Source organism: Parus major, chromosome 5 (assembly GCF_001522545.3).
Source record: "Parus major isolate Abel chromosome 5, Parus_major1.1, whole genome shotgun sequence".
In the NCBI taxonomy this organism is placed as follows: domain Eukaryota; kingdom Metazoa; phylum Chordata; class Aves; order Passeriformes; family Paridae; genus Parus; species Parus major.
The window spans coordinates 23643674-23665467 of NC_031774.1; the positions used below are offsets into that span (position 1 = coordinate 23643674).

Below are 21794 nucleotides of genomic sequence, written 5' to 3' on the forward strand. Positions count from 1 at the left end.
TCAAAGGGGGCACCAAGGATCCAACAGCCTCAAGAACGGAGGGCACCTAGAGCTGACATAAAGCTGGAGATTGCTGTTTTACTCAAAGAAGGTGGCAAGAGGCAGAGGAAAGCAGCAGAAGGAAGGGTAAAGCTAACAAAAATAATAACATGGCTTTGTAGCTGGCTATACCCACAATGGAAATTATGGGACCAGCAGGAAGCTGTCACCACATCCCAGGAAGACTACTGGGGCTCTTGGGTTGACTGTTCTCTCCTGAAGCCAACAGGTATTGTTAATTTTAGACTTCTAATTTGTATAAGACAGCTGTGCATTCAACCACATGGTAAGAAGAAAGTGTCCTCTTGTCAAGATCCAACTGTGATAGACACAGTGAGGAGCAACCCAGAGTTTATTTTGGCTAGATGCCATCAAAACTGCTACTAATTAGTTTAGATTGAGCCTTTTAACCCAGAATATGCAAATTTTGTCCCACCCAGCCTAATTTTGGGAGCACTTAACTTGCAAAACACAGAGAAAGCTTCAGCCGTACTCTTCCTTTGCATGTGTGAGAGAGGCTTCAGGGAACTAGGATACAGTGACTTGGCTGTGTATATCACAGCAGCACATGGTAGGGTCAGTGGTCCAAGTTTCTGAGCAATGAAGAGAAGCAGGTTTATCACCTTGTCACCTGATCAAATAGATAGTAGCTTTATCCTTTTGCTGGAATGGAAGGTGCTGGGTGCACTAGCCCTCCATTCCCACCCAGGCTGGGCCCAGCACAGCTAAAAGTCTTCATGTGCTGCCACAAAATGACATGACTGGGCTTTGGGGAGACTTTTGCCAACACAATGGCAACAAAGGTCTCAGCAGACCAGGGATGGTCCAAGAAGGAGTCCATGGAAATTTGGGTGTGAATAGAAGTGGGATGGACAGAGATACATACGCACAAAAGCCTCATCCTCTCACAGCTTCTTCAAGACCAAAACTCCTTGAGAGTGCCCTCCAGCTGGGCTGAGACCAGCCAGCTCCTGCTCCTCAGAGGATTGGACAAGAATTTCTAACAGTGACAATGAAGGACTCGGAAACTCTGTTGAGATTCTCCTTTAAGATATTTCAAGTATCGCTCATGCAGATGGGTCTGGCTTTAGCACGGGGGACCAGTCAACAGGGAAACTTGACCCTTACTATCCTGGCCTAGAGGGAGTGGGTGTGCAGTGTACTGAGGGAAAACAGTTTCCAGATGGGATACAAAGCTCACAGCACAGTCTCATTTTGCATTATTCGCTCCTGTTATCTTCCCCTCCCCTTCACACCCTCCTTCCTTCTCCTTCTAACTATGCTCCAAAGCCAAGAAATAGCACGAGATGTGTTTCCAAAGCTGTATTACCAGTGAGCGGTCAGGGAGGGGGCAGCCAAGGGACAGAAATGCAATGGCGAGGATGTGCTGGATTTCCTGATCCAAGCCTGATTTCTGGCTGCCTGTCCCCCTCAAACTCTAGGAGGATGGGGAGGCAGCACCCAAAGAGGATGAGCCAGTGTGTACAGGTATGGGGAGGCAAGAACCATTGCATCTCTAGGCCCTAGAGAGAGCCTTAATCTGTTCTGGTGCCACAGTAGAATCTGCTCAGGCTGAGGCCACCACAGCCATGGGGAGAGAGTGAGAATCTGTCAGCTCCTGGCTTCTGCTCCCTCCCACTCCTGGTGATCGACATAGGCACTGACTTTTCCAAACATATTTCCACCACATGTTTTCATCCTGACCTCATGCTTAGGGTTGTCTAAATAGCACACTGTATGTGCGTGCGTGCACTTCTCATTCAAACACCCTTTCCTGTTGTACAACAGTTATCTTGGGAGCTAATGTAAGGCATCCAGATATCCAAATGCAAGCTCTACATATACCCCCACCCAGAGCTGATGTGAGAACTCTGGAGGCCCCATCAGAGACTGAGGCACTAAACCTTCTCCCCTGCCTGGTTGCACATGGGATGCCTTAAGGTAGCATTCTTGTAGTCCAGTGGCACCATGGCTGAGGAGTGATGACTTCCTCCCTGTGGATCCGCTTCTCAGTACTCATCCTGGCTACATCTTGTCCCTCCTCTTCTCTTTCATGCTTCCATTCTTTGACTGTGACTTTCTCCTCCCCATCTCCAGCTGAGTTGTTTGGACACAGTCTTACTTCAGGATCAGCCTGGTTCTCACAGCCTCTCTCATCCCACCACAACGGTCTCGCTCCAAAGAGAAAGCAGCGAGGGGCTAAATCCAGCTGGGCGGCAGCCCAGGCCCAGGAGACGAAAGGCCTTTGCAGGTTGGAGGTTCTGCTCATGCTGGCAAGCAGCAAAGATGGGGAGGGGATTCTTCTGAGTTTTCTCTTTTCTTTTTGAAAATTTTTTCCTCTTTGCTTGCCAAGATAAATCTCTTGTCCCAGCTGTGACATCTGCATTTCCCTTCTCTGCTTTCACTAAGGAATGAAGCCCCCTGCACTCCAGCTGCACAGCCGAGGTTTTCTTTACATTCCAGGAAAGAAGAGCCCATACACTCCAGACAGTCCTTCTGCTCTCTTTAAAACGCAGAGAATTTTAGACCTTATGAAAGTGAAGTTCTCAACAGCATTAATAAGATTCAGGCAGGATGGACAGATACTGTGCACACTTCTCCACACAGCCAGTCAGTGCATGTGCACTCCAAGGGGCAGAAGTGATCACCCAACCACCCCTTGGCTGCAGCCTCTCTGCTGCTCCTCCATCCTGAACCCATATTGCTCTTGTACCTCACATATCACAGGTTCCTGCTGCTCCATGCCTGGTCTGCCCAGGCCCCTGGTGTCCCTGAAAAACCTGCCACTGACCTGCTACCCTCTTGCTGTTGCTACTTCTCTGTGTGGCATGGCCAAAGCACCAAAGGCCAAACCGCCTGTGAGCGCCACTGTCATTCCCCTCCAGCAGCAGGACAGCATCCCAAGCACCAGCACCCCTGTCTTTCCCAGGCACTGCATCAATGCCCAGGTCACCTGTGACTACTTTCAGCATCACAACCTCGGCATGTATGGTGGACCAAACACTCCAGATACCCCAGGGCTGGCAGGGTTTGACTGAACCTGATCTGGAACTAGGCCCAGAATTTTCTGCTTTCTGTAGAATCATAGAATCACAGAAACACTTAGGTGGGAGAAGTCTAAGCTATGACTAAACACCCTATCAACTGCAATATGGCACCAAATGTCACAGCCAGTCTTTTAAACACCTCCAGGGATGGTGACTCCACTACCTCTCTGGGCAGCCCATTCCAATGTCTAATCACCCCGTTTCTGAATAAATCCTTGCTAATGTTCAACCTAAACCTGCAGTTTAAGAATACATCCTCTCATCCTGTCTCTAGTTCCCTGGGAGAAGAGACTGACTCCCACCTGGCTACAACCCCCTTTCAAGTACTTGTAGAGAGCGATAAGCTCTCCCCTGAGCCTACTCTTGTCCCTGCAAGGCTCAGGCACAACTCGCTCTGGAAACCTCCTTCCACCGCGCATCCGTGCCAAGGGCCTGGATTTACAATTTCCAGCGCTAGGCGCCACAGGACCTAGGAGGGACCGTCGGCGGCTCAAGGCACAGCCGGGGGAGGGCGGTGGGCGCGGCGCCCGGGCCGGGCGCAGCAGCGGCGGGGCAGCCGCGGCCGGGGAGCCGCAGCCCCTCAGGGCGGCCGCGCGCGGGGACGGCGGTTTAACGGTCGCCGCGGCGAGCTTCCAACGGCCCGCAGCCGCGGCCGCCCATTGGCCGGCGCCGCCGGGAGGCGGCCAATGGGAGGCGGCTGCCAGCGGCGCGGCGCGCGGGAGGAGTGCAGGGTTAGGACGGAGCGGCGCGGGCCGGTCCCGCTCCTCCCGGGATGCCGCCATGGACAGCGGCCCGGGGACATCTCCGCAGCCCCGCCGGCACACACGGCGTGCCGAAACCTCCCTGGCCTTCGTGGTCTCACCCCCTTCTGCCCTACAACCCCGGCAGGGGGGACAAAGCCATCAGCTGACGGAGTGGGTGATGTTGTTAAAAAGCATGTGCACAACACAGACCGCGTGGAAATTCCGAGATTGCAGCCGTGTAATATCCATCTCGGAGTTCACAAGCCTGCGGTTCATTGGGGAGAATCCTGGGATGCACCAGGTGCAGGGGGAGAGGGCGAGTTAAGTCTAACTTAAATGCTTCTGCCCCTGAAAGAATAAAAGGAAGGGAGTAGTAAAAGGTATGTGGAAAGTTGAAATCTGCTAGCCTGTGATTTGGTTTCCCAGCAGCCCCAACGGAGGACTTTGAGTGCTGCTAAAGTCATGGACACTGGTGTCTCCACACCTGGCACTAGTGTGTTCAGCACAAATGGGATTAGCAGCCGGCACGCAGCACCACAGGCAGTGCTGATGTGGGAGAGATTGGGAGTGCCCTGCAAGGGGAACGACCGTGGAACAGCACAGAGCCCAGGCGGAGGTGATTCACAAGACAAGTGGCATTGCAGCGGTGTGGCCACTTGCGTTCCCTCCCACCACCTGTGGGTGCCAGGTTCAGAGCAGATATGCATGTGCTAGGGAGGAGGGTGGAAATAGCAGCCTCCCCTTGGGCAAAACAGGCTCCTCTGGCCTGGGGTGGAAAGCAGCTACAGTACATGGTTTACCTATGGCATGAGACTAGCTGAATCTGCAGAGATAGGAGCACCTCTCCTCCCAGCAGTGGCACCCTGGACGATAAAAAGGAATGCCTCTGCTTTTCAGCATGCTTTTGCTGTGTGTATGCTACATATGCAATGAAATGTCCCAAATTTCCTTTGGCTTACAACTGCCTTGCAGCTGACTCTGATAAAAAAAAATTAGAGCGGGACTTAAACCATACGCAGAACTGGACACAACTCTCTCAGGATGAAACTTTTGGATCAGCTGCTCTTAACCCTCATTTGGCAGAAGATTCGGGGCAAATTTCTAGGAGTCTGTGAAAGGTAAATAAAAAGCTTGTCCTGCTAGGCTTTTTTTGACCTTGGAGAACTGAAGACACCTGCTTGCTACAAAACAAAGCCGTCCTTATTTCTAAGCCATTGTGGTGGCAGCTGGGCTGTGTTCAAACAGCGATGCGTAGGAGCTGTTCTCCATGGGAATGCAGGTATCCCTGGGCAAGCTGGCAGGGGTCTCTTCCTCTCCTTCCCGAGCCAAGGTCAGTTTCCAGATAGAGACTTCACACAAGCAGTAGCCCTTAGAAAGAGAAGCTGTATTGTCACCTCTGTCCCCAGATCTCTGCTGATTTGGCTGAACTGGTGCTTTGCCTGTTTGTGTGAACACAGCAGCCTCTGCTGCATTTGCGGCAGGCTCCCAGTGACTCCCTAACTCCACACCATGATGGGGCTTTCAGCTGCTGTAGCATCTGGGGGTGGGAGCTCACGTGAACTTTGTGTCCTTATGTGTTTTTGTCCTTATGTCATTTTTGGGAAGGCCCTATCTTCTATGTTAACCTGATCCACCTCCACCCAGGTGTGTCCTTGCAGAGCCCATCCACCCTTCCTCAATCCCCACAGAGGCACAGCAGCTGGGTGTCCATAGCCATGTCTGCACGTCCGAGGGATGTATCCTTAGCCCAGCCCTGCAAATCTAGAGGTGAATCTACCTTGGAAAAGCCTATGTGGATTTAATTGTGTGTGGCATGTCTGCCTGGGCCGTTTAGAGAAAAATTCTGCTTAATGGTGAGAGATGCACGGTGTCACAGCAGGCAGGGCAAATGAAAGAAAATACTGGTTTATTCTGTGTGACTCTCTGTGAACAATATTGCCATGCTGATGTGAAACCATGTCACACTATCACCAAAAGACATGAAATGCAGCATGTATGTTCAGAACAATTAGAAATATATTAGAGGGGTGCAACTGCTCCAACTGTTCACCAGTCAGTGTGAGGGGAATTTTTATTCAGTAACCAAAATAAATTGGAGTAAATGCAACTCCACCATTTCTTCTATCTTTTTTTGAAGCTTCTGGCCGTGGCCAGTAAGGAGTTGATGCTGCCAGAGTTGGCAGTTCTCTGCTCTTACACAGCTCGTCAGCCCCATGCCATTTTGTGCCTTTTTTCCTGCATCTTGCAAGAAAGAAACAAGAAAGACACACTTGGAGATAGAGGAAATCTGCTCTGGAAGATAACCAGAAAAGGAGGAAAGGTCTGAATTATCTTTACAATCATCTTCATTTGTCTCATTGAAACTGTTTCTCTTCAGTGCTCAGAAAGCAAAATCAGAGATAATTCACATTTTGTCCCCTGGCAGGTCCCTGGAGACCATAAAGAAAAGCAGGCCTTGAAAGAGGAAGAGCTGTACTCTGTTCAAGTCCAAAAGCTGAGGCATGCAGCTAATACCAAACATTACTGGTGGCTTTCATTCCTTGGGCCTTTGTAAAGGGCACTTAACAGAGCATCTGACTCTGAGCCAGCTGATTTGTGACTCAAGGATGTGAGGGATTTTCACATAAAATCTTGAGAGAGCAAGAGCTGGGACTCTCTTCAGTGGCCAGGCTGGGTAAGAGTTGGGTTTTACAAGCAGCAGACTGAACAGGGTCTTGCACCAGGACAGTTTTCAAAGCAATTCAACTTGGAATGCAGATTTCTGACCTTCTGCCAATATCTCGGTGGAAAATCTGTGCCCTAAGCAGCAGATAGGAAATTAAACTTCAGCTCCAGTGCTGAGGGTACCATTTTCACCTCAGCAGTGGAGCTGCAAAAACCAAAGTCTCTGGAGAACAGGGAAATCAAATCCTTCCTAGGCCGCAAAGAGCAGTAACACCTCTCAGACCATTTGTCACTCACTGCTGGGGTAGCCTGCATTAACACTATCCTTGGGTAGAATGAAGATGTGATGATGCTGGTGAACCAGGAGTAAAAGCCTTGCATCTCCAAAGATAAGGATGGATATCCAACCGGTCAGAGATCAGGCAGTCACTTCAACCACGGGATGAAAAACACAGCTGAAGGAGAAAATTAAGCCTATGTAAACCCTTTTCCAACACCTGGCTCTCCAGCTATCCCTTCCTCAAGCCAGACTTCTCCACAACAAGGCCCAGCAGCTAAGGACCCTCTAGCTGGTAAAAAGAAGTTGAAATGTGGAGATACATGGTATCATGTAGGCAAGTAATGTCAGAAGCTTTGGAAAAGCAAAGATCCCATGTTCCTTTGAAGCCAGGAAACCTATTATGCCCTGAATTCCTGCTGTGAAAGCTCCTGTGTCTGAAATCAAACAGACATCTGCACCCCAGCATTGGGGTGGTCTCTGTGGAAGCTGGTGGATTTGGGAATCCATTTTCTGAATATCCCTGGACAAGGAAGATGATGGATAGCCTCATGTGCTTTAGGGCTTAGAGGAACCACTCTGGTAATCAAATATGGTTCCTTAGAGAGCTGAGTGCCTCCTCCTTCAAATTTGTCATCTACAACTGAGCTCAGTTTAAAAGCTCCACATATATCCAGACCTTTCCAAAAAAACAAACCAAAAACAAACAAACAAAAAAGAAAACCACAAAAAACAACCAACTGTTGTAGAAGAGAAATACAGTCACCAAACAAATGAGTCACTGCAAAGAGGGACTCTCTAGCTTAAGCCTCCAAAATGTTTTCTCAGGATTTTTGCTCTTAGATGAACAAGTCCTTACTACCATAGATTTTCCTGAGAGCAAATCTAAGTCACCTTTTCATCTGTGGAGTGTAGTATGGCATGGCTACCTTGCCAGGTTGTTCTGCAGGCAGGGAAAACTTGAGGAGTTATCTCGTGATGGCAGGTTGTACTCGTGTAACTCCATATTAGCATCATATTCAAAGATTAAATTAGCTTTCTGTGTAATTAATTGCTTTTATTATTATTATTTGATTATGTTAAATAGATTTTAACAGAATCAAATCACAGGTGGAAGTGAGCGATTCCTGTGGCAAAAGAAGTTACAGCCCTGCCATGGTGGCCAGTGCTGCAAAGCATTAATGAAGACCGTGTGAACCTTAGAAAATCAAGACAAAATCTACAGTGGTTTGGCTTCTGGACATTCTTTCACACAGGGCCTTATTTTGCAGATATATTTTGCAGGACAAGAAGCAACCTTGTAGTATCCATCATGGTTCTATGTGCAGCAAAAGAAAAAAAAAAACAAACATCAGTGAGATTTTCCCTTTTTGTCCCTTAACCTTGATGCTAAATGAATTTTCCCAAGTATGGTGCTCTCAATATAAAGGAAACCTTTCACAAGTGCCCAGTTTGTGTCCCAGCATAGATCCAGTCCCCTGCTCCTCCCTGGATCCTCACAGCATCAGGCCTTTTCATGCCAACCTCTTCTTTCATGCCTCTGCTGCTTGATAAACCCTCTGCTTCACTCTTCCTTCGCCTTCCTCCTGTCTTTCTCCGAAAGGGTGCACACATCTGGCTTGCCTTTATTGTGTGATAAATCTCACCCTGCATCTTGGGTTCATTTTCTGAAAGTTTTGAATGGTGTCTTGGAAATGCTGTTGGACAATAGGAGCTCTTTGAACCCAGGCCAGCTGGACAGGACTCCTTGCATTGCAGCTGACATGCAGGCTTTGGCGGTCTTTCTCGACTCTTTCCTCTCTTTTCTTTACAACATTTGAGTTGTCCTCAAACTTTATTTTTGGAGTGGGCAGTGCATTTCTGAATCTTTTCATCATTATATTATTATTAATTATGGTCATGACTATTTCTCTTTCTGCTGGCACTCCTAGGTGGGTCTCTCCTCTCTCACTTAATATCTTGGGTACGACTACCTTGGCCACAACCCACTCAAGCAGTGACTCAGAATCCCTGGCCTGTTCCCAGGAGAGATGCAAGAGTTTTGCCAATGGGTTTAAAAAGAGGCAATCATTTTCCAGAGCTACTCTCTCACTCAACAGAGCTGAGCTGGGTGGAAAAGCTCAGCTCTGTGGTTCCAGGGAGTCCATCCCTGGTGGACAGGCTGTGCCTGGGTTATTATGAAAGCAAAGCCCTGCTCCCTTTGCGTGCAAACAGGATGATTTCTGAACCAGGCAGTAGGATTCTCCACTGAAAATTATTTTGCTCCCTGGGGGTTCACTGCCCTCAATTTCCCCATTCCCAAGCCCCTGGAGGAAACAAAGCTAAGGGAGTCATGTGGATAGGATGAGGCATTGTAAGGGAGGGAGTACTGGATGCTCAGGTCAGACTGTTGCCTAATGTATCATCACTCAGCTACCCACATTTTGAGTCAGAGTGGGGAATGGCATCATCTGAAGCAGGCCCTCATATTGCTGGGTTTGAAGTTTGCTTGCAGCAGTTGTACATGGTAGAGAAATCCCATCTTCATCCTCTAAGTGTCTCAGACTTTCCCAGCCATGCAGGAGATGGTGGGAATTGCTCTGATTCTAAAAGCAGGAGGAGACCTATGGCTTGACTGTTTGCCCTTCTACACGTTGACTTTACGTAGAGAAGAAGGCTGTTTTGTTCCTGTGTGGCTCCTGTGACTTAAAGACCTCCAAACAGTGTGCTCTTATGGAGGCAGATGTACAAAACTTTTTCATTTCATGTGCTAGGAAGGACACAAGAAAAAAAGAGATGGCTGGTCTTGGTGAGGCATGGCAGTCTTGGTGAGACATGGCAGTCTCCCACAGAACCTGGTGGCAACCTGAGTGAATCCTTGTGACTAGACTGCACTGCCTCCTACACATGGCACTGAGTGATGGAGGGAAGGGGACAACAGGCCTTCCACTAACAAGACTGGGTACTTGGCAATGTCAGAACAGAACCTTCCTAGCCTCCCTTCCTATGTGGTTGGAAGCCCACCTGCTTCACAGGGCAGTCAAGAAGCCTGGTGTTCTCTGGTGCTGGTATTTGTAAAGACAGACTGAGATCATCAGTTGCTTTTTACTCACACATCCCAAAGGGAGTAATAGGTCTTGGGTCTAAGTAAAACTCTCCTTCCTCTCGTTCTGCTGCAAGATCCAGCAGGGCAGGAAAGCCCATGAACATCTGGGAGCAGTGGTCCCACTAACCCTCCCTGTGCTGGTGTTGAAGGCTGAGCAGACTCTGGAGCTCAGCTGCCATGGTCCAAGCACCAGACAGAGGTGTCACTCTCTCTCAAACCACAGCTGGTTCCCTGTGCAGGGCTGCCTCTCCCGGGCTGGCAGGCTGGCTGCAGCTGGCCTCTGCTCCTGCTGGCAGGGTGGCATTGCTGCTGCTGCTTGAGGAATACAAACCGCCTCAGCTGTGCTTGAGGATCGGCCAGGAAAAGTCCACAAATAGCAACAGGAAATCAAAATGCCCGCTCCAGACATGCACTAGATATGAGGCCATCCAGCACAAGGAGAAAAATCAAATGCTGGACAATCAAGATTACATCATGCTGTGGACGAACACGTGAGCCCATCCAGATGGGGCCATGCCAACAGGTCCAGATGGCTCAGGAATGCTAACTGCATAGCTACCTCTCTCATCTTGGGTTTTTCTTCCCTCTTTCTTTCCCTGTGCTCCATTCTTTCTGGCGTCCTTCACTCTTTCCCAGAAGAAGTAAATAAATCCTTGGACAACTCTGTGTAATTCAGTTTCATCAAATATCAGAAAGGCATCTGCGACCAGTGGATGAGCAACTAGTCTGGACATGGGTCTCTGGCACTTACTTGTAGGTATTAAGCCTGCTGGGTGACCTTACCACACCGTGTGGCTGCTGGGCTTGACACAGTAATGTGTGCCTTCACCTCACCTGGGACTTCAACTCCAGGTCACAAAGAGGAGGTTGCAAAGGCTGGAGCCTGAAGCATGCAGGAAAATTAAGAAATCAGCATTGCTCCTGCTCTGCTGCAGCTCACCCCAGCTGCTTACAGCTGCTACTGACTGTTCACTATGGCTGCAGCTACAAGGGGAGGGAGAAAACAGTTTTGCTGTCCTAGCTAGCAGCCTCTACCTACCACCCTGGTACTAATTAGCAGCAAAGAAAGGAGCACAGCAGCCTCTGTTCACTCCCCAGTATTGAGCAGAGCAGCATCTGCTGCTACTCTGCTCTCTCCCAGCATGATAAAAAAGAGCTCAAAACCGTGTAAGAAAAAAGTGAAAGGTATGTGCTTTGCCAGGTCTGAAAAAGGGCTGCAGGCCATTTGCTCATTAATTACTGCTAATCCAGCTGCTGGACTGGTGACAATTATATTTGACAAAACCTGAAGAGCAGGAGAAAGAGAAGAGAATAGAAAAGCAACCTCTGCATCACTCCTCCCAATGGATGATGGTGATCCTAACTTTACAGCAGGCCAGACAGAGCTACTATGAAGAAAAGGCACCTCCAAAGAAAGGGAAAGTGCAAAATCATGCACTGAGCAGCACAAGGGACTGACATGGGTCTTGAATGTCCTTCTAGGGACGGATAAAGCCATGACATTCTGGTATTTTCTGCTTGTTACCGCCTTCGCATTTACAAACCAGCGGAGAAATAGTTTGGGAGTTTGAGAACTCAGCCCAGCACTGACCATGCAGCAGTTTGGGGCAAAACTGTAACAGGGTGCTCTCAACAAGTTGCACCAAACTGACAGAGAAGTTAGGTATTGTGCCTGAGCCAGGATCTGGTTGTACAGTGGAGGATGAGGTATGAGTACAGCCTATTCACTGTTTTTATAAAGCACAAATTGTTTGGTTTTCAGTGAGACCCAGAGTGATAAAGCCAGTAACAGCATGGGCCAAAAGTACTTTAGTTTAAATCCTGATGCTGACCAATGCAGTCATTCATACTTACACAGAAAGATTACTCTGGATTAGCTTGAAGTATCTGAGGTCAGATAGAGACACATGCAGTCCAGAGGGATAAGGAACATGAGAGGGGTGAAGGATAGTTGGGATATCAGTGGAGAATAGATCAGCCAAACTGAAAATGTGGCAAATATCATGTGTAGCTGCAAAGTCATTGAAAAATATTGTAACCAGGGAAGCAAAGTAATAGCTCCTATGGACCTTTCCTGGCAGATACTTGCTAGTAAAACCCCACTCCAGTCTTAGTTTTTGTTAATCTGCTTCACTCACTGATGACATTGCTTCTTTACAGTAAGAATGAGGATGTCCATTTTTTTACTGTGAGCAAAAGCTGCATCACTGCAAGTGACACCCTGAGGATCTAAGAAACTGGCAGAGCCAGGACTAAACTATATTTCTCCCATTATGAACAACCTCGCTCCAGCACTGTCCATAAAGACAGGAGAAACACAACAAAAATAAACCCAACATCATTCAATCGGCAATTCAGTATTTGTGGCTCAACAGCACCTCATCAACTCTGAGAGTCTGCCACATTTGCTTGGAAAGAAGAGCCACATTTCCAGCACTCCCTGAGCAAAGAGCTCTCAGATTGAGAGACTGAAAAGTCTTTGAAAGAAACCTTCCATCAACAAATGTCAGAGCTGGTTTCCTCCTCCCTGAGCTGCCTGGATTGCAGTCCCTCCCCCCGGGACAGCAGTGAGCTTAGCCAAAAGCACCTGCCCAGCTCCTTCCTTCAACTGTCATGAATTTAGCAGACTCATTTAACATCAACTGCTCTGACACGCAACAATTAACTCTTGAGGCTCTGGAACTGGGTCCTACTCTTCATGCTGGTCCCCCTCTACCTCTTCCCCCTTCTGGAGGGGAAAGCCCTCCTCCAAGTAGTGAGAGGGCTGCAAATATTGCAGAGCCAAAGCAGGTTCTCATGGTAGACCCCCTGTGCCTCAAACAGCAGAGATGGGTTATTCTTGAGCTGCAGTGCTCCCCCTGGATGTGCCATGCCATCGAGAGCAGGAGCCAGTGACCCCATGACACTGTGGTGGGGAGCCAGCATGGAGTATGTTGTTTGGACATTGATCTAAGAAAGATCACCTGCAGGAGGAATGCTGACAATCCAGTAGGAATGTCCACAACCAATGTAGCATCCAATTCCCTCCTGTTTAACACAGTTGGTGTCAGGCCCAAGTTACAGTATTCCTCCAGCCTTAGCTGCCAGGTTCCTCCCAAGGGAGCCCTGACATTCCTGTTGCAGGGGAACTCCTGGCACAAATTGCTCAGCTGAAAGCATTATGTTTTACATCTATTCTAGGAAAAATGCTAACTGCATTTTGAGCAGGCTTTGCTAATCGGGTCAGCCAGACTGACCTAAATGAACATTTTTCCTAATCAAGACAAAGTCACAGTGTAAAGAAGCCAAAAGCAACTTTGCCAAGGTAGTCAGGGGTGAGTTTCCTCTGGAACAGCCTGGACAGTGATCGTAATAAATGACCTCACACAAGGCATCACCTTTGAGCTCTAAAGATGGTACTAATTACTCCAGTACTATTATGTAGTAGTTTCAGGGAGAATAGCCTTGCACAGTACTGTATGGGGAATTTCTTCAGTCTTAGAAAGTGAGAATATAAACTAGAACAAGAAAGAAAGGAGTGGAAGAGTATGTGGATATGTGCACTTCTAACCTTCATGGGACCTTGTTCTGGCTAATTAATGTGTCAAGGTAAGTGTCAAACATCTATCACTTGGACACAAACCAGACCAGAGCAGCACCACATGATTTCAAAGGCAGATAGCCATGTAAAAGTTTAAGAAAATAAGAGTCAAAGGAGAGACAGCAAGAAAGAGAAAAGAAGGTGGATAAAGAAGTCAGAAGGGGTGGGTGGGAGGCTGGAGTGTTTGGGTCAGTTCAGGAAACTACAGGAAAAGAAAACTTTGAATTATATAACCAGGAAATCAGAAGTAGGAAGGCAAAGGAAAAGCAGAAGTAAAATTTGGGTTTTTGAGCAGCTGAAAATAAGTCAGATAGATGTAAACAGTGCACGACAGACATGGGAAACAACTGGGTTGAAAGACACAGCCTACCTTTCAGCATGCTACTTGCAGTCCCTTACCACTCTGGCCATGCCCTTGGCTCTTCACCACCTTTCAGCTATTTCTGCTCTGAGGAATGCTGCAAAACATGCAGACACCAACCCAATGAAACACCTAACAATTTACAAAGCTAGTTGAGCTCCAGATACAGGAAAAAAGTAAGAGAAGAGCTCCATGCAAGCACCCACATTGTCCTAGTGCCAGGCTGAAAACTGGATCAATTATTTCAGTCAGAGGATACCAGACTACACTGAGGTTGCTTGCACAGAAGTCACCTGCTGCAGCAGGAAATAGATGGTGCCAGCATGGGGGTCAGCTGAGAAAGATGGCTTTGGTTCTACCTTTGTTCTCACTTCTCATCTCCCATGTGAAGACATGAAGTCCCAGCAGTTCAGATATGTAAATACAGTCCCTGGCAAAAAGCTGAGACTGGTAGGATGTAGTAACCCCAGGACTAACATGAACTTGGAACTGAGGACCTAACATACTTGGCTCCTCCAGCAAACATGTGATCTGAAGAACAATGCTGGCCACAAGGTTGCCTGTGAAGCACAGGTGACTGCATTGAACCTTGCTGCACAGACCTGGAATTTCCTTGTAAAATCTCTGAGCCAAATTAGGCCAAGAGAAAGGCTTTGGGCATTTCTTAGGAGAGCAATAATGGTTTGCTTCATTGGTGGTGCTCTACCTGTTTTCATGTAACTGCAGCAAGGAGTCACCAACTGGCTTTTGTGAACCATCTGGTTTCTTACAGTGGGCTGCCCACAACAGGACAAGGATGCATAAGCTTTAGTGGGTTGACTCATCCCTTCCTCGAAATGCACTGGAACAAGTAAGTCTTGAGAATCAAATTGCTGTATCAAGAACAATCCTTATGTGCAGTTATGTGCAGAGGATCTGCCATGTGGCCATCCCAAAAGACAGCTCCAGAGAGTTAAGTATTTTCATTTCTTTCCTTTAACACTGAGAATTCTTTAAATAGTAAATAAGTAATTACTAAATGCTAATTAAATACTACCTTAAAACCTAGGGAGAAATGCTGAGGGAAAAAGGGAGCAAGCAGAGGAATAACTTTCCTCAGAGGAAATGCAGCAGTAAGTCACAGAGGTGTCAGCCTGGCCATATTTTAAATAGTGCAGCTACAAGTGTGGCTATGAAATCCCTAGTTCTAATTTCCCCTTTAAGGGATTGCTTCTTCTTTAAGGAAATGCTCTTCTTTCCTAATCCCTGCTTTACCAGAGACTGCTCCATTCCAGGCTTCAGCAAGAACAGTGCAGCACCAATAGGACCAGCACAGCCCCAGCCATAGATGAGACCAGAGCAGCAGAGGATGGGACCAGTGCAGTACCAGATGAGGTTCTGAACAGCAGAAGACATTTTGCATCAATGAATACAACACACTTCATTAAATTCAGAAGCCACCACACACTACAAGCTTGTCCACTTGTACTGATACCAAGAGGAGGTGCAGTGGGCCAGTCTTAGAGGTTTTCTCAGTGTGATTTATACAAATGAGACCTCATGTTTGTCCCTCTCTGAAAGTGGTGGTGGTAGCATTAAAGAGCTGCCTTATGCCATAGGGGATGAGGAACACCTAGCAGACATGGACTGAGCAGTACACAACTCCAGCATCTCCCAGCTGGTGCTGATGACACCCTCCCTCTGCAGGAGTGGACTGTGTGCACAGATGTGCTTCCACCTCCTGCCAAACCCTCCCTTTGTTTACTCTGCAAGCACTTCACCAAAGACCTTCCTGCTTCTCCCCACCAAGATGATGGCTCTGTCTCCACTGTTTAACCCTGTTTTGGACATATGCCTTCCTGCATTCCTGCTCTGAGTTGCAGCCTCTCTCCTACTTCTGGCCCAAGAGCACAGTTAATGGGTTCTCCCACTTTGGCTGAGATGATAATTTAGGACAATGGGTTCCCAGCAGATGTAGGCAGTTGCCCAACAGATGAATGTGTTTATTTAGGAAGAGTATCCCAAATGTTTACCAGTTTCCTGGCAGATAGGACACAAAAATAAGCCACAGTCTCTGGACAAAGTATTCACCTAGAGTCTTCCAAATGAAGTTTAAGTCTCTTTCTCTCTTCTTTACCAAAAGGGAAACATTTTTCCTGGTGGTGACTCTATGGCAATGATGCTCAGAGACCCAGACTCAGAGATCCATGGACCCATGTTCAGCTCTGGTTTCGTCCAGCTAGTAGCACTTCTGCAAGTGTAAGTCCCACCAAGAGATAGTAAGGAGCAGCGGGACCACGAAGTGTAGAAACCATGAGATGGATCCAAAGAGACTAATCAAATAGAAAATTATAGGAACTATTATGTTTGGATTAATTTCCATCAGGCCAGGTCTGATGGCCCCAGCAGTTGTCTGTATCTATGCTGCAGATCCTACAGTAATCTGGCTGGCAAGTTCCAAGAAAAAATTTAAGAAAACTGCCTTTCCATATCCAGTACTTGGCAGACTAACCATAAATGTGTTACTGACCAAATTTTACCAGGCACAGGAATAGAGGGCCAAAATGCTTGCTGCATGTGTCTCCACAAGAGATTGCCATCAGTCCTGGAGACCCAGCCTCCCATGCAAAGGATACAAAGTGGGTGACCAAATCTGCCTGAGCTCTCCATTCTCCCTGTGCACTGAGATGGTGAGAAGGAGTTTACAGAGCATGAAACTCACTCAGACCAAAGGTCAGTCCAACACCTAAGCACCACTTAAGTGCTATTTATGTCCCTGCAGTAGGCATAAGAGGAGTAAAAGTGTGTGCAGGCTTCCTGTGAAAGTCATCCATGGTGAATAGCCTCTCTTCATCTTCAGAGGAAACTTCCCCTTTGAGTTGCACCAGCATCACTCTCAGCCTGCTCACTATGTACAGTCCTGCCACTCTCCTCCTGCAGGCTGGGACAATATTAAAGGAAAGAGCACACAGTAAGCCCAACACCCAGTTTGCACTCAAGGAGCAAACTCACTGAGACAAGCAGCTCTTCTCCCATTCTGCTGCCCCTTTGTAGGCTCCAGAAAATGCCAATTGTCACATTGCCTGGGCTTACAGGATCACACAGTGAAAGAGTGCGTTAGTGTGCATTCCCCAGAGGAGCTGGGTTAGCACTCCTGAGACAGCCTGAACAGCCATTCTGCAGCTTCTAACAGTGGAGACCTCAGTGAGCATGCGGGCTATTTTCTTGCCTTGATGTCTCTTGAAGGAGGTAAAGTATATGCTTTGAAAAGCATAGAGTCAAAATAAAGCTGTGTTTACATAAATATCCAAAGTCATCTTTGAAGGTGTTTTTTGCACTATAAAACACAGAAGCAGAGGGAAGGAACAAACCCACTGGGGTACTGAGTTAAAAAGAAACACATGACTCCTGTTTGGTTGGTTTATTCTGGCTTCCTTCTGACATCAAGTGTCACAACCCAGTGAAGCACAGTGGTGAATCTGACTCGAGATAAGTCTTTTGAAGAGTTTCACAGCACTGATGAGAACTGAATGAGAAAGTAACAGCTCTCTGAGTGCAGTTGTAATAGTCCATAAGCAAATAGATGGTTGCTTGCAGAAATGATCATAAATGCTGGACTGGGCAGGACACAGATGAAATTGATAAACAGGCACTGCATGAAGGATTAGCTTATCGTAATATAGTAGGTCCTTCTGGGAGAGAAAAAGATGAGTAAATTTGCCTAAGTTCAAGAGCAGTATGTGGTCTCTTAAGCAAAAAGAGACTGACAGTGCTGTTAGCCATCCTATGTAAGGCTGGTTAGCAGAAGCTAAGTGAAGAGATACATTTTGTGTCCTTTGGAGATTTCCCCTCCAATAAACAAGTAGACACCACTCTCTGTGAGATTTTCAAAAAATAAACCCCCCAAATCCTCACAGTGATACATCAATTCCTTAAACCCAGTCTAAAACTTCCTGTTCCAATTTATGACCACTCATCCTCCTGCCATGTACTTATGAAAGAGCCTGGCAGGTAGGCTTCTGCTAGGCCCTCCTGGAGCTACCTCTCCTCCAGCTGAGGAAGACAAACTCCCTTAGCTAGTCCTCACAGGAGAAATTCTCCATCTCCCAGTTACCTTGGTGACAGCCCCCTTGATGCACTCAGATTTATCCACGTCTTTCTGTTATCAGGCAGCCCAAAACTGGACACTGTATTCAAGACAGTTTTATTCTCAAGATAAAGGGGATAATCACTTCCCTGGGTCTATCATCTACCACATTACTCCTGCTCCTAGCTGCCTTTGCTTCTGGGGCACACCAGTCCTCCATGACCCCTGGTGGGTCCGTCCATCCATCCATCCATCCATCCATCCATCCATCCATCCATCCATCCATCCATCCATCCCAGGGACATGAGTCGGGGTTTGTTCTTGTAGAATTTCATGAGGTTTCTGTCAACCTATTCCTACAGCCTGGGAAGATGTCTCTGAAAAGCAGCCCCCACACAAAATTTTTTTTCTGTTGCAAGCACACAGACCTTTCTGAAGATGCATCTACAGATGTGTTTTAATTAGTTCTTTGTCACAGCTTCAGATGAACAATACAGAGAACCATTTTTTAAAGACCAAGATGACTCATTAGGACTGCCAAGGTTGTGGAAAAGAGAATAGTTTAGACACACGCAATTCTTGCCCCAAAGGAGCACAGACTCTGCAGTAAGGTTCATCCATCTTTTCTTTCTGCTTCCTTTCTGAAAAGAGGAAATCCTACTCACAAAAATTTCATACTGACATTTTACGACTGAAATTCCTGGCCCGTTTTTAGAAAAATGCCTCCTGAATAATATCTGGAAAAATTTGCCCATCTTTGAAGCAAAGGCATTGGCAACTTTGTGAGCTATTGTGCACGGTGATGTCAAAAGAACTTCTCCACATATTGCAAGATCCCAGGAGATTTGCTGCATTTAGTAAGAAAATCCAAGTGTATTTCTTCCATCCTCCCCATTGTCATGCAGAGTGAGAACAAAGAGAGTGATGTATTTTATATTCTGGCTTTTGTATCACCAATAGATTTGGTAGGCCAGAAGTGGCTACAGAATCTCTCATATGTATCATCTGCAGGCAGAGAAGGTTTCAGCTTGACTCTCTCACTCCAGCAGAAGTTTGTGGTGCTGGCAGTTGGGAAAAAAATCCACAGGAAAAAAAAAAAAAAAAAAAAAAAAAAAGAAGCCTTAGAAAAAGCGCCTTTCTGCTGTCAGCTGAGCACAACGATGCCTGAGTCACTGCAACATAGTTAAATGAGAAGAGAAGGGCAAGCTGCTTCCAGAAGCAGCTCTCCAAGCAGAAAAGCCATTTAAATGAGGCAGGACAGAGCCAGCCTGCCCACAGCCACCACACACTTTAAACACACTGTCCTGGCAGGTGGCACCAGATGGCACTCTTACACAAAAGCTTCCTTTTCACAGAGTCTGCTTGCAAGCAGAAGTTGTGTTTAACTATAAAAAAGTACCACCTATACTGGTTAGGTGTTCCCTGACTTCTGACCACAGCCCATGTTGCACCTGGTAAAAGGTGGCAATACATACTATTTTCATTTTGGTAAAGGAATAAATGGTCTTGGCATAAAGCACTTCTTATCAGCATAGCTTCATCCATGCTGGATGTGTTCAGAATTAGGGAAAGCACAAAACTCCTAGCAACAGGTCTCTCAGATATGAGCAGCAAAGGCAAGCGCTCAGTCTTGGGGTGATGTGTCATTGGAAGGTCTGCCTGAACACTGTGGACTCTTGCCTCTGGTAGAGCCCAATGGAATCAGCCCTTGAGGCACAAAGCTATCTCGGAAATTAGCAGCTGGCAAGATCTCTGAGGGATGGGGCTGCCTCCATAATCTCTTTCCCAGAGCCTGTGTGCCTCTGCTTGGTGCAGTGCATTTAATATTTATGCATATTCTGCAGCTCTACCGTCTCCCTCACAAAGGAGGCAACATAAAAGGCTTTAGACATCTTTTGTGTAGCAAAGCAGAAGTGGATTCATCAGTGGATTCACCCTCCCTGTTCCCTGCTCCCACTGCAAGGACAGTCCTCCGGGACGCTCACAGTGCTAACACCGGGAACACGGGAGGTGCCAGTACTGTGAAAGGGGAGTAACGAGCCATTGCTCAGATCTCTGTCCGGGGCAGGCACACTGTCCCACGGCTGCAGCCGCTCACAGGCTGGCGGAGCCTCTCCTTCAGGCAGTGCCCTGCTGCCCAGCGCCGGATACCCTCACTCCAAAGCACCTATGGGGTGGGGACCTTCCCTCTCCTGCCACAGGGCTGGGTCCTGCCTGGCACAGGGGCTGCAGGATCCCATGGAAACTCCCATGGAAAGCTCGGGCTCTACAGCAGAGTCTGTGCGTGTTCTCAGGGATAGCTGCTGGACTGAGAACTCGCCTGACTCCTGGGAGAGGCCGGGCAGTTTCCCTAGAGGTGAACAATGCCCCTTTGGTTCCCTGAGACTGGCAACACATTTTCCTCCCGAGTCACTCTTCCCCCTCGCCCTTCTCTCCAAAGTAAATCAGCCCAGCTAAAGCGCCAGGCGATAGATGCCTCCTCTCCCAAATGCCACTCTGAGGAAAAGTTACAGGCAAAGGAGAGAGGAGGCGCTGAGCCCAAAGCTCTCCCGACGGCAACCGGCGGTGCCTCCGGTGCTGCCCGAGCTCACACACGACAGGCAGGACGTACAGCCCCCGGCTGGCACCGCGTACTTCTCCCCAGCCGTCAGGCTCACAAAACCATAGTGTCGGGCAGCCCTGAGATTTCCCGGCGGGCTCTCCTCGGGGTAACAGCGGCCGGGCCAGTCCAGCGGGGAGCTGGCCGTGTGCGACAGCGGGAATCCGGCTCCCTGCATCTCCGGGGCACCTCGGGGCAGGCGGGGCAGGGCGGGGACCGAGCAGAGCCCGCCGCCGTGTCCCGTCGCCGCTGCCGGGGCCGGCCCGCCGGAGCGAGGGTGCTGCCGGCGGTCCCTTACCACATTGCTGAGGAAGTCCGCCTCGCTGAAGTCGCCGAAGTCGAGGAAACCGGTGCCGGCGGCGGGGAAGAGCCGCTCGGCGGGGAAAGGCTCCAGGATACTGTCCATGGTGCCCGCGGCGCCGGGGCTCGGCCGCCCCCCGCGCTCGGCCGGCCGGGCTCACTGCGGCCGCACGCTCCCGCCCGCCCCCCGGCGGCGGCGGCCCATAGGCGGCGGGGCGGCAGCGACCGCCGGGTGGGCACGGGAGCGGAGCGCCGCGCCGGTGCCGCTCAGGGCGGCTGTCAGTGCCCCGCTGCCGAGGGGCCGGCCGCGGCACGCCCCCGCCGCTCTCCGGGAGCCACCGGGGCGGGACTTCCCGCGCAGACACCCCCTCGAGGCAGCGCCCCCGCCTCCCGGGCAGCCCCCGCAGCGCCGGGCGGGGCGAGGCCGGTGGCTGCCCGGGGCTCCCGTGCTTCTCCCGGCTCTGCGCAGGGACCCGAGGGCGGTGCTGGTCCCCGGCAGAGCCGTGTCAGTTTGACGAACTGAACAAACCCTCCTTTCAGCAGCCGGCCGGTTTTGGTGGCTCTTCTGCATCCCTCGGGGAGCGACGCCGGGAAAGATGGGCATTCCGCGGGATGGGAGCCTGAAGGGCAGCCGGCAGGGAGGTCTCCTTTTCCCCGCTCCCCGCAGTGGGCTTGCAGGTAGGCCTGGCTGCAGCAGCACTTGCGGCTGCTCTGTAATTAAAGAGCTGGGCACCATTAAAGAGCATCAGGAAGATTATATGGTTTCAGATAAACAGGATTATGGATCCCTGTCTTCTCTGATCATTACTCCAACCAACACTCAGGAAAACCACTTATAATAATCCCGTTGAAGAAACCCTGATGTTTTATTAACCTCTCTCTGTTTTCACGGCTCCACAGAGAACAGACTGAGTGTCCCAGCTCCAAGGAGGGGCTTTCTTGGTTACAGGCATCTGGCAGAAAAAACCCAAAGACAGCAGTGCATCTCTCTTGGGGGAAACTTGGCCAGACGTTGCCAGCGGTGAGAAGGCAA

At 48.9% G+C, this 21794-nt stretch overlaps 1 protein-coding gene across 3 annotated transcripts in view; it reads right to left on the minus strand.

The window, feature by feature from the left end:
- CREB3L1 (cAMP responsive element binding protein 3 like 1) overlaps positions 1-20911 on the minus strand; it is a 45160-nt gene extending 24249 nt beyond the window's left edge. For 2 of the 3 annotated variants that reach the window (XM_015632095.3, XM_015632094.3), the window contains exon 1: positions 20760-20910. In XM_015632095.3, the coding sequence (XP_015487581.1) occupies positions 20760-20867 (108 nt within the window). In that variant the 5' untranslated portion in view covers positions 20868-20910. Of the gene's footprint in view, positions 1-20759 lie in introns of all 3 variants that reach the window. The other variant, XM_033515262.1, reaches the window with a different exon arrangement.
- Positions 20912-21794: the final 883 nt, after the last annotated feature.